The following is a 19,495-nucleotide window of genomic DNA, read 5'->3' as shown; positions in this document are numbered from 1 at the left end:
ACAGCCTTCTGATATAGGAAGGCACCTCGTGATATCGAAGTGCTGCCCCTATTGTCTCGAAAGGAAGACTATTGAAGGCGTTCGCCACGTCCAGTGATACCGCCAGGACCACGTTCCTTCGAGCCACCGCCTACATGGTTCGGGTCTTCAGGGTGATCAGGGCGTCAATGGTTGAGCGACCCGCCCTTAACCCGTACTGGGCTTCTGAAAGACCCGGTCCCACCTCCTCGAGGTGCTTAACAAGACGGGCAGCGAGAATCTATTCGAAGAGTTTGCCCGTCTCATTCAGCAGCACAATCGGCCTGTATGCCGAAGAACGTGGACGCCCCTCCTTCGGCAACAGGACCAACTTTCACTCTTTCCACAGCTTCGGGAACTGTCCATTGGAAAGACACTCGTCAAAAAGTTCCTAAAGCCTCCCTCCTAGGTGTTTCAGAGCGTCTTGCAGAACACCTGGAACACCGTCTGGACCCGGCGCTGTGGTTCTGGCCCTCAATCGATCCAGGGCCATCTGTATCTCTTGCTCCGTGATATTTGGTGGAGCCACATTGTCAACCGTCACGAAGCGAGGGGCCATATTTGATGGAGCGTGCTCACCTGGGTGAGGAAATAGTTCCCCAACTAGCCGCAGGAGGAGATCTGGCGGTAGCGTTTCCGTAACAGGAGCGCCCTGTGTGCGGAGCTTTCCTCGCAAACCACGATAGGGGCGCCCCCACGGGTCCCTGTTCAGGCCCATCAGAAGTTCCTCCCTTGCTCTCTGTTTGGTACAACTTATCGCCTTTTAAAAAGGAGCTACTCCTTTTTTAACTGGCGATAAGCGGCCCACAGCTGTCCCTCTAAGACTGGGTTGAGGCCGTTGCGCCTGCGACAGCGAACGTATGCCTTCCGCGCCCGGTTAGATGTAGCCCGTAGCTCTGCTATTTCGGGCGACCGCCAATATACCTGACAGCGCGATACCTTCCGCCGGGTCCTCAGCATTGCCGCATCACACACCTCTTTTAGAGCGCTGCGCATGTGGCCCGCTATCTCGTCGACGCTGGCGCCCTCCCTCCTTCCAGCAGAACCCCACCGCTGCACTATGGCTGCTTCGTTGACCCGCTTCAACTGGCCAAGGGACCACCTTGGGAGCGTAGTTTGCATCCTCGGGGTATCCGCTGGCCTGCCGGAGTTGGAGATTTCAAATCGAATGTATCTATGATCCGATAGAGTCTCCACCTCCTCCTCTACCCTCCAGTTCCTTACTTTATGTGGCATCGGACAGCTTTTTCGCTGCTAGTACGGGGCATGTCACCTTGACCATCCCCATAAAGCTGGGACCACGCTGTATACCCCGCACCTAATCGCCTCTGGGGAGCAGTCCCCTGCACGTGCTACTGCAGCGACGACCTTCTCCTTTGTGACGGAGTCGTCCAAGCATTTCACTTTGAAGTCCACCCGCTTCACGGGCCGTACAATGTTGGCGATTCCGTCTAGCACAGTGCGGAGATTCTCGGCTAGCTTCTCCGCCTGCTCCGCCTGTGCCTTCGGGAGTTCGAACACGCTGGCTCCCGTCGCCAACCTCCTGACCTTGAGTCCACCGCAAATCCCTAGATCCTGGAAATTGACACCCTGCTCGGCCCGCTACAGAATGTGGGCATATGTGATGCCATTTTCCTGCGCCTCCGGCTGCAGTGTCACAACTAGTACAGCCGTGCGAGGGGCTACTATCTTATTTTTTTTGGCCGCCTGTGGCACCTTGGCTATTGGCGGTGGAGCTGTGGTGGCGGCCTCTGCCGGAGTGGGAGTTTTCGTACCCTCCCTTCCCTTTTTAACTACTGTTGACCAGATCGTCTCCTGGACCCCTTGTGGTGTAGGCGTCTCCGGCACAATAATTGCACCCGATGGGCCTGCTATCGATGCCGGCGTGACGGCTGGAGCCATCCGCTTAGGTGCAGATGCGGGTTTCAGTGGCGGAGCCTGGTGAACTGCTTGTGCCATATTCTGCACCACAGCCTGTCGCTTGTCTGCCGCTAGGGGTGGACGAAAGATTTTTGCCGGGAGGAGGCGCTCCTCAATACCCGCTATTCGAGCGTTAAACATAGCCCTGAAAGATGCGATAATTGTCTTGAGCTCCTCCACAACTTGCGAGTCCCTTAGAGTGCTCGCCGACTCAGTTGCCGTTGCCACCGTGGTTTTCATCTCAACATACTCACGGCGGTGGGCCTTTAGTTCTGACCTAAGGCCCTCTATTTCCTTACGGAGGCGGCTATTGTCGGCGCGAAGCCGACGGCTTTCCTCCGCCTCGGATCTTAAAGCCACGATGCCTTGGAGGGAAGCCGCCGATTCCTTTAGCTACTTAATGAATCCACCCTTCGAGTTGCTGGACTTCTGAGCAACCTCTAAAATCAGCCCTGATTTGCGGCCAGCCTCCGCACGCAGTTCTTCCACGCCCATCTTAGTAGGATCCTCAGTATGAGTCTCCGATGACGTAGACTCTTCGGAGTCCAGCACCATTTTGGGCACATCTTTTTTTTTGAATGCCCGACTCCGAAGCGAGCGCTCAAAAGCCTCCTCCCTTGCCTCAGCGGCTTTTGCCTTCAACTCGGCCTTAGCCCGAGCGAGACCACTGATTAGGCGAAACAAAAGGCCATAATCGAAGCAAAAATGACCAGATGTGTCGCATTAGAGATAACAAAACAATAACAAAGAACCAACAAACGATAACAAAATGCGTATTAACTTCATCAATTCGAACAATCTTATTACAGTAAGAAACACAACCTCTCAACGACTTCCGAAAGACGAATCGCTTTTTACGTCATTTGACGTAAGTATTAATTTAAACAGTTGCAAACAATTAAGTAGATATCTGGTTTCGTTGTTAACCGTAGTTTCCAGTTTATTTTACAACAAATAAAAAATATTGTGTGAGCTACGAATAACATACAGTTAAAAGACATCGTAATCTTCGATTCCGTATTTATTACGTCACGTACGAAAATAGCAAAAACATAATGTACTAAATTTATTTGAAAAATAAAATACTTTATAGTTTTATAATTACAAAAGATGACATAGGCAACCTAACTTAACATACCTACCTATTTTAAATAAGTTATAGATACACATAATTTTGCGTAATAAAAAAATTAATACAATAAATAATTGCTAATATTCACCAAATATTCTGAAGAATTTATTGACAATAACAAATTACATAATAGGTCCCCGTTATCACTGAGAGACCAAACTGGCCTACACGGCATTCAGTAACCAACAACGCATACAAATGTTTACCTAATGGTAATTAAGTAGCTATATGAGGTTTATTGCAATTCGTGTTTCAAAAATAACTTAACTAGTATATTATGCACGCCATTGGTAACAATACTGATACAGCGAAACCGCGCAGCGCAGATATGTAGAAAGCAATCAGAGGAAGGTCGTTCACACCATCATCAAATATCATACGAATCTATTTTTATTAACACTTACAGTATTTTTATTATACCTATCAGACGTTTCCAAATTTAAGTTTTTGTTGTTAATTTTTTTATGTATGGAGAATGGAGATATTATAGATACAATAGTTATCTCGGTTAATCGCCAGTCAGGACTAATGCAACTTATCATAGTATTCATACTGTATATAATACAACTGTATATAAATTAAATACTTATATCTATTTTAGACTTCTGTTAACATTCCTATACGTCCATACTGATGAACGCTCAAGCATCTCTGATATCTATGATAATGTTACTATAACTAGTTAAATCTCATAATGATGCAATATCTATGCCCTTCCTAAAAGTATACCTATAATCAGTTTTTTGCCGGAATATGTAAAACAAAAAAAATACAAAACTTAGGATATAAAACATTCCTAGGAAGATAAACTGTATAGCGAATACTTTTACGTAATTTTCAGTTTTTTTTTTAATCTTAGAATTATGTTTAGCTGAATATGTGGCCATTTTCTACTTATTTAACTTTTTCTTATCAATGTATTCAAAGCCATTATAAGTAAAAATGAAATATAAAAATATGTGAATTGATTTCCTAACAAAGAGTTCGAGATAAGTACCTACGTGCATAAAATTTTAATAAGAGTTTGATCAGGTGAATGACTTGACAAATTCGGAACAGTTTATAATCGTGAACGACAGACGCGGAATCTATCAATAACAAGCTTTATTAGGATATCTGCCGGATACCTACTGTCCGCCTATAATTCGTTGTCATTTAGTTCGTCTTAGGTCAGTATCCTTTCAATAAAATGAGTTATCGTTATTATTACGATTTATTTTCTTACGAAATGAATAAAGTATGTAAATGCAAGTGAAACGAGGCGGCTGGTTTATAGAAATTGTGCAAATTGCGTGTTAGATTTTCTTCGAGTTTATTTTATTATCTGTAAAACGGGTAAATTTTGATTCTTTGCCATAAATCAACTCTCCGTCAGTATACGAGGATACCTATTATACATCTTTTTTAATTCTTTATATGACCTAAGCTGTAGAAGGCAATCTTGATCAACAATTTCAAGTTTAGCTTTTCTAAGGCGCCTCTAAACAATGTCTAATACATAATTATACCTATTAAATTAGTACCTATACGTATCTACATATAGGTAAGTACTAATTTATCGTTAAGATTTTTTAAAATTATATTTTGAACCAATACCTACCACTGTTTTTAAAATGACCATTCCTAATTACTTTCAAAAAACTTTATTATCAAGATAATGAAGCAAAGATAATCTAATATCAAGGTGACGAAGTTCGACGACGATTTGTCATTCTGTTAACAAGCAGAGCAGAACGATGTACCCCGAGCCTTCCGCATTATACACAGGCCTCATATTTCGTTGAAATCCGATACGATCTCACGTCTACCCCGCGTATAGCATCTTTTACATACATACACACACATTGTTAAATACATAACTACTAAAATCAGGCAAAAGAAAGGTTTATTTATTTTCTTCCAGTGGTTTTGGAGATATTAATAGATGTTTGAAAACATAGTGTGGGGTGTGGAGCGTAGGGCTGTTCGTATTATATTATAAAATATTCGTATGTATTTCACACCTACTAATCATACTATACGTGTATTTTTAATGTAAATCTTGACTATCGTTTCTCAATGGATTCACGACAAAACTTATAATCGATTGGCTTTACTCAGTTCAGTTCTAACATTATGATAACTCTTAGTTTCTGTATTTTTACAAAGGTGTTAAGCTTTAAGCTAACAAAATCACAATTTTAATTTGATTTCAGAACCGTCAACCCTCTCAAAATTTTGTCCTCACCTCTCCTTACGTCACTACAACTCTCCTTGTAACCTCTTTTCTACTCATCACGCAATATTATCGGTACATAATATTTGATTTTAATTTAAAATAAAAATACACATCGCATTCGTTATAATTTATTGGAATACATAACCTCACGTAAAGTCAGCGGTGTGACTAGCACATCTATCAATATAAAAATACCCCGAAATGCGGGTGACGTTTGTGTATGATTGTATTGTGGGGATATTGTTTAAATTAAAAATAACTCTTCAATGATACATGGCATGAAATCACAATAATGATTTTGTCAGTGACTTCACTCGTTTTAAATAAAAGATAATTTATGTATGTGTATTGTGTTTAATAATTATATCGTTGATTATTCATTATCCAGCGATTGATCAAAGTTATCTAAATAGTTTTAGGTACACTATTTTTTACTTAGCACAAAAACACATAATTTATGTATGCGAAACGCACACAAAGAACGTTGTAAATTATTTTTCACTTCATTTAACGCCATTTTAACTTAACACCACCACTTTAAAGTCAACTTCGATATGAGTAGTATTAGTTATAATATGTTATTTCAATTACATACTATTTCTTGTTAAAAAATCTTAGGATTAATAGCATTTCTTACTTAAAGCGTAATTACCTCAAAGCTAAATGACACATGTATCAATTTATCTGGAATTACCTTACCACATGTGTTAGTTATCGGTATCTGTAAATAAAGATGAAATATTGTAAGCAAAAAGTAATAATTATATCAACGCTTTTTTTCCTTTAAAATATTATAACGGATTAATAATGTATACATATAAGTAGTGTTGGAATCTTAAAAACGAATAAAACAAACAAAATGTCAAGCAAATAATTTTAATTACCACATAATAACAACAGCAGAGATTATTTAACGATGTTCTAATGCAGATGTTTTTTTCGGACGTTTTCAATCACTGCCAAGCGCGTGATAAAATAATCACAATATAAGCACACAAAAAGTCAATGGCGTTTACTCAATTTTTATTCCTGATTCTTTGGCTAAGTTTCACTTACTAATTTAATAATATGCGAAAAATAATAATTAGAGCTGAAGTGACAGCAAATTCCAAGTTCATATATGTACATACAAAAAAATATATCTCGTAAATGACAATGCCAGAATCTGCCCTACCCTGTTATCAATATACGACAATTGTGTATTCATGAGAAAAAATAGATAGAAAACATACCTCTGTTCCACTTCCTGTTTTGTAATACAGATGCGTTAGATTTAACGTATGCATATGATCACAGAGTTGTTTTTACGGAATTAAATATATCAAAATAAAAAAGACCATCAAATTAATTATTCAAAAGTAATTACTTTTGCAAATAATTATGTATATGTGTATATGTGTATATATTGACATATATTCTACGATAGTCGAGAGCATTCATGTAAACAATTTGTTCAAAAAATGGCCTATCATTTTTTGAATAAATTTTACTTCTAACTCCTAAGTTAGAAGTAAAATTCGCTGCAACGATAAATTTTCATTATATTATCTTATGAGACTAGTAAAACATACAGCGCTATATGGCTTACATAAAATAGTTTTCTTACTACCAAAACGTCGTAAGCGCCGGGAATTATATGGCACTATTCGTTTAACGTAATGTATGTACGTATGACGTGCCTTAAGATTTTAAAGACTAGGATGGCATCTATAAATATTTTTATTTTTCTATTGTTGTAGGTAAATACCTATCACTTGCAATGAGTAGTTTACTTAGTTGACTACTGAATTGTTATTTAAGTCGAGGTTCATACTTTGACCCGTAATATCGAGAACGTATCATAACCGTTATATGTTAGTAGAATTGGCCCCCAGTTTAGTAAGTATTCGGAACGCCATATCTAGTGTATATGATATATTGATGTATGTATTATACAAAGTGTCTCAAAATAATGTATGTAGGTACATTTGTTTAGCTCACTGCATATGCGCCTCGGGTAGCCGGTATGTATGATGTCGGCGCAAGTAATTATTGACTTTAATTTTTTTAGGATGCAAGAAAACGTGCGGTCACATTAAATTCAGAGCGTTATATAATGCAATTATTTGTGTCAGAAAAGCAATTCTGTACAGGCTATAACCAAAGATCATGATTCCAGTACCAGCCGATTTGTCCTTGGTAATTGATCTTCATTAGAGAGGACATAAACTGGTACATGTAGTCCTAATTTAACACCTGTGGGCTTTTTTCTGTGGGGTTACCTCAAAACGTCCCTGGCGCATTTAAAAGAAATAATATTCAACAACGCAATCACACCTAGCCGAGCGTGTAAATTTCCCACTGCTGGGCTAAGGCCTCTTCTCCCTTTGAGAAGATTTGGAGCATATTCCACAACGCTGCTCCAATGCGGGTTGGTGGAATATGCTCCAAACATGTGGCAGATTTTTTTAAAATTAGACACATGCAGGTTTCCTCACGATGTTTTCCTTCACCGCCGAGCACGAGATAAATTATAAACACAAATTAAGCACATGACAATTCAGTGGTGCTTGCCTGGGTTTGAATCCGAAATCATCGGTTAACATGCACGCGTTCTAACCACTGAGCCACCTCGGCTTATGTACATGCGAAAAATTAAATAATGAATTATAATCCAAAACAACTTTTTTTAATGGTACCTAAGAACCAGTTCGTTAATAAGCTTGTTATCTCACCCACTTAATTAACGAGATATCATTGTTGTTCTATACTTCATTATATATCAGTCACAGGTGACCTTGTAATATACCTACTTAAAGCTATTATCTCACAATGTAAAAATGTTTAAATGCTTATAATCACCAATATAATATTATAAAATAGTCACGTGGTATATGAAAACGACCAATAGGGTCACATGATGGTAAGTGGTCAATATCGACCACAAACATTGGCACTGTAAGAAACTAAACATTCGTTACATCGCCAACGCGCTGCCAACCTTGGGATCTTCTTAATAAATTGTTTCTTGAGCCTGTAATTACATTGACTCATTAACCCTTTCAAACCGGAACACAACAATACTGAGTTATATAGGTAGGCGCCATCAAGGAAATAATTGAACTGTTAATAATTATTATTGTTATTTATACTGTAGCCTTTAAAGTGTTGTTCTACATTGTTCCAGTCCGTAAATGTCTCAGTGTTACGGTGGGATGAAGATGAGGGTGCGTACAAGATGAACACGAATTAATTTTGTTGCACAGGTTATTTTCCCATATTTAATGTCATCTAGGCTATCTCGGCTCATGGCGTTCTATAGTAATACATATCTCATCTGATTAGATAAACATACTTTGGTATACCAACTAGTAAGAAAATAATTATCAAGAGGAGATCGCTTAGGTCGAAATTATAAAGCTTACATTTTTTATTTTATCATTTAGGTATCATTATCTTATATACTAAATCAAATCACTTTTTATCAAATTCAATGAATAAATAATAATAAAATTTATCTTTCTGTTGAAGAATTATAATGAGTGAATTCTTAAAATCAACAAAACTAAAATACATTATTCAAGTCCTACTTAAAGAATATTGCCGAGTTAAATAAAGTGACGGTTCCTGTTTTATTTAATCTGGTTCATTGACCTTGTGTATATTTTCAACGGTATAATTATTTAACGTTTTGTCTTATATTTTTTATATGAATCAAGTTTTTTATTACTATTTTGATATTAAAATATTTTATTTAGCCAGTCTCTTTTATTATACATCGTACGCGCTATATTTGTGAGACAATGGACATCTAGCACAATTGCATCCCTATTTAAAAGACGATGTGGTGCTCTTCTTTGCTCACTCTTTGACTGTTAGTAACCCTTATTTGTAAGCATTATTACTTAAGCAATACTATCCTGCAGTAATTACATGAAATATATTGAGATACGTTATGAATGTACAACGAAGTATGAACTCTTGATAAGACGTTACGTTCAAGCATATAATTAGAATATAGTATATAAATAAAATTTTAGTTAATAGTTCTAGTAGAAAAAATATGTAGGTAAGTAGTTAGAAAAAGTAAAGGATAATAATAAGGCTCCGAGAAGTGCAAGAACAAATGTCATTGTCAAACCAGGTACCTACCCAAGTACTCACAGTTGGTGCCTCTAACTATATTTTTACATCTTTTAAATATAATCGTGAATTATTTTCAATTTCAAATAAACTAAAGAAATGCGAATGTTTTTTTATATTACCTATTCTATTTTTCACATTTTTATTGACTCAATACTACCGATTGCCATTTATGTACATCATGGTTCAATAGTTATTGTAAGTGGGTGTAGAATCGTAATCATTCATTACGCATAAGGAAAAAAAAGGTGGATATGTCCAAATAAACTTCCTACAGCTTTCGATACCACTATGCATAACATGAATTAATTTATGTATGACAAACGCAAGCTTATAGTTAATGTCGTCATTCTTATAATTATTACGCTGAAATAGTAATTATACTAATTATAAGTTTGGAAAAATATTAATCGAGTTTATCGCATTCGTAAATAACATCGCAGATTTAATTTATTTTTTCCAGTTTTAATAAAATAGTTTAGAAATAATATTATGTAGACAGCTAACTCTACGATTCATTGGATTAATGATCAACTGTTTTGATTACGTAGCTATTTGTACAATAGTTATCAAATTTGATTATTAAAAACATAATATTATAATAAAATAGACATTTAGCATGAAAATCCAGCTTCTTAAAATTAAACCGATCAAAATTAAATTAAAGCGTACACTTTTTACCTCATACCGAATTTTTACAAGAGAACAATCAAAGGGAAGACGCGTGCGTCAAATATTGGTCCTCTTGAACTTAGCTAGCTCGATTTTTTCTAATAGATACAATTTGTATACAGGATAAACGATAGTAAACTTACATTTTATTCAATTCTGTAAAATGACGATTGCAATGTAATTGTAAAATCTAAATGAATAAAGTATATTTTGATTCATATTTTTGTTGTGAACCAATTCTTATCAAACGTCGCAGCATATCGGCTAAACTAAGCGTCGTAGATTTGAAAGAATAAAAAAAGATCGTGAGATAAATTAAGATTCAAGTCATAAAATTCATAAATAATTAATATAAATTATCAAGTCTAATAACTAAATCACTGAAAAGAAAAAATCCCGATACATGTATGTACTTGTACAAAATTGATGTCAATTTCGTTCAGTATTCAGTACAACCCAAGTTAAAGATAGCGAAACATCTCGAAGGACACTATGTGAAAGAACCGGTTAACAACGCGTAAAAACTCTTAAATGTAACATAAAAACAATTGGTAGAAAATATGTCGAATATGAAAAACATTTGGATATAAATGAGAAGCACAAGGAGAGGATTTAAGAATTAAAATGAATAAATAAAGTATCAAATTGCTAGAAATTGTACAATCACAGACTGGAACATTAATAAAACTAGAAGCATTTGCGCTAAAAATCTCTAAGAGCGTCATCACTTAGCCACCAACGAAATCGCTGCTATTAAAAAAAACACCAAAACTACATTTTGAGTTTTTTTTCGGTCGCACCCTCTTTATCTACGACACACTGTTGTCCACTTGCAGAGCTGATAGACCTAATGAAAATCTTGCCTATATTTGGGAAAATATATATATATGTGCAAACAAAAGCACCAATTTTAACTTATATTGAATCTTTAAAAATAAAAATTTTTGTGTCAAAGCAGCAATAAACAATTTAACAACATAAATTAACTTGCTTACTTTATTACTACAGCAGAATTGTCAGTAAACATCAATTGAAAAATAATTATTCAAAAATAACAAAGTATTTTAATAATTATGAAACAATATTTGCATGTCCAAGTACTCTCAGTTTAATTATGGCATACCTTCATTTAAAGTATCTCCTTGGTCTAGAGTCTAACTTATTAGGTAGAAGATCTCGTGGCTGACTATTAGTTATTGAATAAACTTTTATTTAACCACTTTCCAAAGTAATGTCTTAAAGAATATTTATTTCAAATAACTCTCATCCTGATATAAAAAAAGAAATATACCAAGTATAAAATGTTGTTTAACTTTAATATTTTGAATACTGCAGGTACTAATCTAGACACGATAGTGTATAGTAATATATGTGTTTTGTATGAAATTTCAAAATAAATTATCTCGTTCATGTATGCACTACTCACTCACCATTATCTTGTCTTTAAATATTGATAAAATATAAAGATCTAGAAAATTCTGATAAGAATTTGTAAACTTAAATTATAGAACTGTAGAATAAATACATTTATTTTTCATTTATATTATATAAAACAACTAGATAAAGATAAGTAATATAAATTTAATATACAACATTAACTTACACTTTTAACGATGGTGATAATATTGAAGGACCTTAGACATTTTATGTTGCAAACAGAATTTTTGGTCCCATTGGCTATATAAAAATCTAAAAGAAATGCAAATAAAATAAATGAACAAGATCCCCTTACAATATACGGACAAAAATATGTTAAGAATATCATGTTACAACTAAATGTTTAATAACTAAATTTGTGCTGCTGCAGTTTATACATTGTGCTTAACAAATGGAATTTCAAGAGTAGACAATAGTCAAATTGATCATTTAATGACATTTATAACTATACAACAAAAATAACTAGTTTTATAGGTAATTATGAAACACCTTTACCATTACCTCCAATTATATAATATTAATAGTTACAATCAGTTCCTTATTATATCAGGCTCATAATTAAGCTCTGAAAATCATCTTAGATAATTTATGCATAGATATCTAATTTTAGTCTTGTTTGTGTACATTTTCACAGTTGGCATAATACATATATAAATTTACTAATAGCTTGTTAGATCAATTTGTATACATACAAAAATAGTAGAACATTCAACATTTACTCAAAGATATAAATAGCACTGGTTAATTTGTAAATTTATTAACAATATAGGATTTTGTAGATTAAAAATCTTTTAAAAACTGTAATACAAGTAAATATGAAATATCCAACATCTTTTAAAAATCTGAAGGTAATATAATTACAAAATATTTTAACTTTTGTCTTTGTAGTTAGTCAAGCATTGTTTTCGTATGAATCATACTAGTTAGGTAGTTGTAGAACAGGTGTAGCAAATGAATCAAATCGCTTTAAAATTTATGTTCCTGGTTGTGGTGTGGGTTGTACTGCAGGCGGCGCTGAGCTCGAAGAATGACCGGAAGTAGCCCACACAATTATAATGATAAGCAGAACAACACCAATAGCACCAATTATCAACATCATTTTCAAGTTTTGCCACCAGTATTTCCTTTTAAGCTTACCAGCCTGTTGTTCAAATTGTGCGGCTCCATGCTGTAGGGCATCAGCACGATTATCCAACTCGGACAGCTTTTGATCCCTTTCCAATACTTTCTCAACATTGACACGCATAATTCCAACTACTTCATCTACTTTTGCCTGAGTTTGTGCTAAGCGTTTATCGCTTACTCTAGGACCTGAAGTTCCGCCCTGATTTTCCATATTTGCTGTTTTGTTATATCTTTACAATGCTATAACTTAAATATACTTTAGTCAATTAGTCACAAACAAATATGGCGTTCACAACTTCACTATTTCATTAAAATAATTACAATAAGTTAAGAGTTGAAGACTGATTCTTTCACAGATAAAAAATATATTTTGTTATTACTTTATTTATTTATGTAACATATACATACCATTTATTATTGCAATTTATTACTCTATCATAATGATTATTAAGAAAATAAACAATTCATGAAAATACAATAAATGAATATTAGTCAGTGTACCTTAAATTAAAATAGCTATACTATATATATTGAGACTGACAAATGGCAATTTATAATTCTTTCTCAATCTTTTAAATAATAATATAATAAATTTTATGTATACTACGGTTGTTTGTAGCCATTAGCTAATCTTTTTATTTATTTATTGAATGAAACAGGATTATTATTTTCTTCAATAATGATTTTTAATAAAAGTCAATATTATGTTTCACATTATTTATTTATTTGTTTCTTATTCAATAGTATATTTTAAATATGCTATATTTACCGAGCCATAAATATATGGATTATTTTATAATCTGTATCGATTGATTTCTCAATCTGTGCTTTCGATCATGCTTTTGTTTTTTATCTATGGCATGTCTTGAATCTTGATCTTTTATGCATGAGTCTGAATCGTTCTAAAAGCGCTTTACCCAAGTATTATAATATTGGTTAGTGCCTTTAGTCGAAGATTTTCTTTTATTCGTAAATCAACTGAAGTTATCAATATGGTATGTAAAACTATATGCAATTGCCATACACAATATATAATTGAATTATTACCTTAGTGTGAAAAAAGTGTAGGTGCCGCACATGTGCACATTTTTGTAATTAATTCTTATTTTACGCTCAGGTTTCACTCAATCCCATTAGAATATTAAAAAATGAGGCTGAAGAAGAAAAAGCCGAGGTAGCTCGCATGTCTAGTTTCATCGGAGCGATTGCTATTGGTGATTTAGTAAAAAGTACCCTTGGACCTAAAGGAATGGACAAAATACTGGTTTCCTATGGTAGAAATGCAGGACAGGTATGTATTTGAAGTATCATTGCTCAGATGTCAACATTCTAAGCATTTATTAAATTTTGCTTTTGTTTAAGGTTGAAGTCACAAATGATGGTGCTACCATTTTGAAATCTGTTGGTGTGGACAATCCAGCCGCTAAAATCTTGGTGGATATGTCAAAGGTTCAGGATGAAGAAGTTGGTGATGGAACAACTTCTGTGACAGTATTAGGTATGGTATATTTTAGTGAACTTCTCAAAATGTTTACACTTTATGGATTTTATTATATTTAATACTTTGTATATTTCCAATTTACAGCTGCTGAGTTACTCCGAGAAGCAGAGAAATTAGTGGAACAGAAGCTTCACCCTCAGACAATAATTGTTGGTTGGCGCATTGCAGTTGATGCTGCTAGGCAGGCACTCGCTGATACTAGTTTTGACCATGATAACAATATGAATGATGCTGCTTTTAGAGTTGACTTGGAAAACATTGCACGGACTACTTTAAGCTCCAAAATTCTATCAAATCATAAAGAGTGAGATACTTTATTTTACTGTAATATCTTTGAATATAATTATAATTTATTAAATTTTTGTATATACTCAATAACATAAGTTTAACAACAATTAAAATAATACATCATGTATTAATTACTTGATTTCTAGGCATTTCACAAAATTAGCAGTAGATGCAGTTCTTCGACTGAAAGGCTCAGGAAATCTGAAAGCTATTCAGATCATCAAGATCTCTGGAGGATTGCTGGAAGAATCTTTTCTCGATGAAGGGTTCCTATTAAACAAGAAGGTAAATTATGTTATATGCTTTTGTATTTGTCTCCTTCCTTGCATGTAATACAAATCTTTGCACTGTCAAATGTGCATGCTTTGATGTTATTGATAACATTTTTATAAATATATTTTTCTTTTTTATAAGGTGGGTGTTCATCAGCCTAAGCGTATAGAAAATGCGAATATCCTTATTGCAAACACACCTATGGATACTGATAAAATCAAAGTATTTGGTTCAACAATAAAAGTAGACTCAATGGCCAAAATTGCAGAATTGGAAGTTGCAGAAAAAGAAAAAATGAAGGACAAAGTAAACAAAATCCTTTCTCATAAATGCAATGTGTTTATTAATAGGTGAGTAAACAATTATAAAACTTCAGTAATATTTTTTAGAAACAATTTAAACATTGCATAATATGTTTAAATTGTATCTTAATTTTCAAAAAATATCAGAACACAATGATAATGAAAATAAACTAAAAATATATTGAATAGTTGACATATAACTCAAATAAAAAATCAATGTATGGTATTGCACTAATATTGGTACTGTTTTAATGGTTAAAATAAAACATTAGATGATTCATTGATGATGCTCACTTTGATGATGGTGAAGATCTTTCTACCTTTACAACGGTGCAGAGTGACATGCAGTAAAATGTTTATGATTTAGAAGATTTTGTACAAGTACCATGTATTAGTGCTATGCAATTAGTCTAGTTTTACAGATCATGATTTTAGTGTAAAAGGTTAATGGAAGCATTCAGTTAGTTGTACATGATATAACCGATTATTTATTACAAAGTGGAATATAATATTTAAGTAAATCAGTGTTAATGCTTGGAAATACAATTTAGAAACTATCATTTTATAGGCAACTTATTTATAACTACCCCGAGCAGCTGTTTGCTGATGCAGGTGTGATGGCTATTGAACATGCAGATTTTGATGGCATTGAGCGACTGGCACTTGTGACAGGAGGAGAGATTGTATCCACTTTTGACTCACCCGAAAAAGTAAAACTTGGGCATTGCAAAGTCATTGAACAGGTATGTAATTGTACAATTATAATAAACACAATATTATTCACTTATTATCACTGCAATGTTATTAGTTAATTATCTTTAATGGGAGTGTACATAATAATATGTTCTGCATAGTTGGCTTGTCTTCCTTTTTCTATTCTCTCTCTGGAAAGAACGCGTTATGCATGAAGTGGAGGTTATGTGGGACATACCGTTGCCCAGGACGCATAGCGCGCCTTATTACACCGGAATACCCATTAAAAAACCAGTGATACCATTTCCGTCTCTTTGGCGGGCGTCACGGGATCGCTTTCGCATGCTTACGTGATGAAGGTTGTCTCTTGAGATTGACGACCGTGACCAAAATCAGTCAAAACAAAATTATATTATTTAGATTTATTACATTATTTTTATGACATAGTATGTTGTACATACTGTTGTTACCAAAATTTCTTTATTTTATAATTAAATTTATATAAAATAGTAGCATGTGAGTTATTTTAACGATTAATGCTTATGAATCAATTGTTTACAGGTACTTATCGGTGATGAATGCCTGATCCGTTTCTCTGGAGTAGAATTGGGCTCGGCGTGCACAATAGTCATCCGCGGAGCGACACAACAAGTTATCGACGAGGCTGAACGCTCATTACACGATGCTCTGTGCGTTCTCGCCGCTACCGTCAAGGAACCGAAAGTCGTGTTCGGAGGTGGTAAGTAAACTAAAGTTATACATGCATTCTAGAAGAACAAACAACTAAGACGAGTAAAAAAGAAGCGGTGTTTATGCACTCTATATTTCTTGTTTTTATAATCGGCATTTTGACGAGGGTCGCAAAGGAACTCCTTATACCAATCGAATAAACAGTGACTGTCCCCCAGGTGCGAGCGAGATGCTGATGGCGGAGGCAGTGTCGCGTGCGGCGGCGCGCACGGCGGGCAAGGAGGCGGCGGCCGTGGAGGCGTTCGCCGTGGCGCTGCGCCGCCTGCCCGCCGCCGTGGCCGACAACGCGGGCTACGACAGCGCCGAGCTCATCGCGCGGCTGCGCGCGCACCACGCGCAGGCCGACAGCACCATGGGGCTCGGTGAGTCGTGCCGCACGACGCTCAGTCGTCAATTAAAATCATGTTTCATTAGCAAAAAATATATCTCTCGTATTATTCTAATTTTATATATGGCAACGTACTATATAGGATACGCGCAACAACAAGAGTAGAGAGTGACGGCGGAGAGGGAGCATGGCGGTATACGTTGACGTTACCCACAAGACGCAAATGTTTTGCGCAAATTAGCAAATTATTCACATAAAATTTAATATTCGTAATCATTTTTACTCCCTCTTTTTTTATTATCTTTCTAACTGACATTCCGTTACGATTGCGTTGATATATCTCATGACAGCTACAACGTTTAAACATAATACCACCCATCTGTCCTAAAACTATAAACTAAAATATTAAGTTCTAAACCAACTGTTTTTTTTTTTGGAATTTTGCTTGGAGTCGGAAAAAAGAAAATAACTCATAATATAATATTTGTTGCGATACTAAATAAACGTACAAGTTTTCATGTAACATGTATTAATTAATAGATCCCATCAAAAAATAAATGTGACAGAGCCAAGTTCAATATTATGATATGGGTCTTGGTTATTGAATTCAACAACAAAAGAAGTGAGATCTAAATGGGTGCCAAGTTCAATGGTCCGTCCTGAAATATATTTATAACTACATAAAATATAATTTCTGTTTATAACTTATTAGAATATATTGTAGCCAAAGGTCTTGGCTAGTTCTTTTCCTTTGTATTCACCTGATTACCTATCTGCATGCCAAATTTGAACTTTCTAGGTCACCAGGAACTGGGTTAGAGTTTTGATCTATAGATCAGTCAGTGATAAAAATGACGATTTTTGGACGTTAATATCTAAATAACCGTTTGAGATATGTTAATTAAATTTAAAGTTCATATGTATCTCGCGAGTCTCAATAGATGAGACAAATTTGACACGTTTATGTGAAATAGTTTTTGAGTTATGAGGTGGTCAAAAGTGGCTCCAAATGGTTCGTGTAATATTACACACGATGCTGCTCGCCAGTTCTTTTACTTGAACTTGGCTTGACACGCTACCGCGTGTCTAGATATAATTAGTTATATTATTACCTGAACACTTTTGTAATTTAATGTTATGCATATGTGAAGCTGTAACTAAAAAGTTTTTTCTAATCTATGTTCAGAAGTCACCGAACTGAATATATATTAATTTATATAATATATAAACGTAATAATATTCGTGGTCATATAAAATATTGAAAATATAATCAGTACAATTTCTGAATCTCAATTTTGCTTTTAGATATGGAGAACGGCCGCGTTGGAGATATGAAAAAGCTCGGCATCACCGAATCGTATGTTGTCAAACGTCAAGTATTACTTTCCGCCGCGGAGGCCGCTGAAGTAATTCTTCGCGTCGATAATATCCTAAAGGCAGCACCTCGCAGACGTGGACCTGATCGTCGCCCTTGCTAATTGGCTAACAAGGATTGTGTCTTCTTACAATATCCTATTTTAAAAGTGTGTTTAAGGTCTGTTTTAAATAGGACTTTAAGATACAGGAAATAGTTATACAAATATTATATTAAAAAATAATATCATCACTATGGTTTACAACAAGAATCTATTTTATTCTGGCAAGACTTATTGTGATGATCTTTTTCACGCTTTTGAAGATATTGAAGTATTTTGCTTTCATGATAATGTTACCTCGCTAATATTATGCAGCGACTTAATATTAATCTAATGCATTTTATTATTTACAAATTTTCTGGTATAAGTTACTATGAAAATAATTTTAATTGTGCACAATAAATATCGTTTATTTATTATTTAGTGTTATTCCGTACTTGGGGATCACGAAATAAAGTTGAAATTAACAGTATAATATTTAATTTTAGTTTGCTAGCAGGAATGTCGGATGAAAACTGTGCAACTTACGTTAAAGTAATTTCGTCTTAGTTCGGCCGCGGATGCCTTCATAATTAATATGTATTAACAAAAAATAAAATCTTCACAAAATAAAAAAACACAATCTTTTTTTTCAATTCCACATCTACAATCTAAGTTATGACACTATTTACGATAAATTTCATAGAAACACAGCTAGTTTTAATAACGGTTGACTTATTGTTCCGACGTTGATTCTGTGTTAAATATCTTTTTTACGTCAACGAGTGTTAGATAAGACTAAAACGCCGAATAAGGATTTGAGAACATAGCATAAGAGATTGAGAGACTCCTCCCTAGTAGGAAGGTTTGGATACTTTACGGCACACGGAAAATCACGGCGCGCTACTCTCACATATTCAGTAAAATGTTATTAATAGTGATTTTCTATCAGATAGGATTGTTCATAATCGATTATTACGCTTAGATTAGAATAGAAGTGGTTACCTATTTTTGGTTTAGGCATTTGTAAAGTCTGTCCGTAAACTTATGCATACCCCTGATATAGATCATTACCCAGTACCTAATTAAACTGTAATCTTAAGTAAATGGTTTTTGAGTATAATAATTCTTGTAAATATAATAGTTTGACCCTAATGACTTGTAATATAATTTGACAGTATATATAATAAATAAGCAAAATTTAAGTGCTTTTCGCTATTTTTACTACTATTAAGTAGAATATTTTGCATCCCAGTCTAAAACAAAACTCTATGTGAATCTGTTTTAATCAAAGTTTTACGTCTGCGTAACAAAACTCGTAT

At 34.7% G+C, this 19,495-nt stretch overlaps 2 protein-coding genes across 2 annotated transcripts; one reads left to right on the top strand and one right to left on the bottom strand.

The window, feature by feature from the left end:
* Positions 1 to 11,593: 11,593 nt before the first annotated feature.
* Positions 11,594 to 12,977, bottom strand: LOC113397105 (synaptobrevin-1-like). The gene has a single exon (XM_026635257.2). It carries the CDS (start codon positions 12,853 to 12,855, stop codon positions 12,493 to 12,495), a length of 363 nt encoding a protein of 120 aa, XP_026491042.1. The 5' UTR covers positions 12,856 to 12,977; the 3' UTR covers positions 11,594 to 12,492.
* A 507-nt stretch (positions 12,978 to 13,484) lies between these two features.
* Positions 13,485 to 18,816, top strand: LOC113397104 (T-complex protein 1 subunit beta). Its single transcript, XM_026635256.2, has 10 exons — positions 13,485 to 13,639; positions 13,762 to 13,935; positions 14,007 to 14,142; positions 14,230 to 14,449; positions 14,580 to 14,718; positions 14,848 to 15,056; positions 15,577 to 15,751; positions 16,263 to 16,440; positions 16,610 to 16,813; positions 18,085 to 18,816. The coding sequence occupies exons 1-10, from the start codon at positions 13,637 to 13,639 to the stop codon at positions 18,255 to 18,257; spliced, it is 1,611 nt and encodes a 536-aa protein (XP_026491041.1). The 5' UTR covers positions 13,485 to 13,636; the 3' UTR covers positions 18,258 to 18,816.
* Positions 18,817 to 19,495: the final 679 nt, after the last annotated feature.

This window comes from Vanessa tameamea, chromosome 3 (genome assembly GCF_037043105.1).
Source record: "Vanessa tameamea isolate UH-Manoa-2023 chromosome 3, ilVanTame1 primary haplotype, whole genome shotgun sequence".
NCBI lineage: Eukaryota > Metazoa > Arthropoda > Insecta > Lepidoptera > Nymphalidae > Vanessa > Vanessa tameamea.
Note: the sequence above shows the minus strand (reverse complement) of the source record. Positions and strands in the feature narration are given on the sequence as shown.

Bases quoted from the DNA above. Each gene is read 5' to 3' on its own strand.
- LOC113397105 (XM_026635257.2), bottom strand. From the start codon at position 12,855: ATGGAAAATCAGGGCGGAACTTCAGGTCCTAGAGTAAGCGATAAACGC.
- LOC113397104 (XM_026635256.2), top strand. The intron at 14,143-14,229 runs GTATGGTATATT...TCCAATTTACAG, and splicing joins AACTTCTGTGACAGTATTAG to CTGCTGAGTTACTCCGAGAA. The intron at 15,057-15,576 runs GTGAGTAAACAA...ATCATTTTATAG, and splicing joins TGCAATGTGTTTATTAATAG to GCAACTTATTTATAACTACC.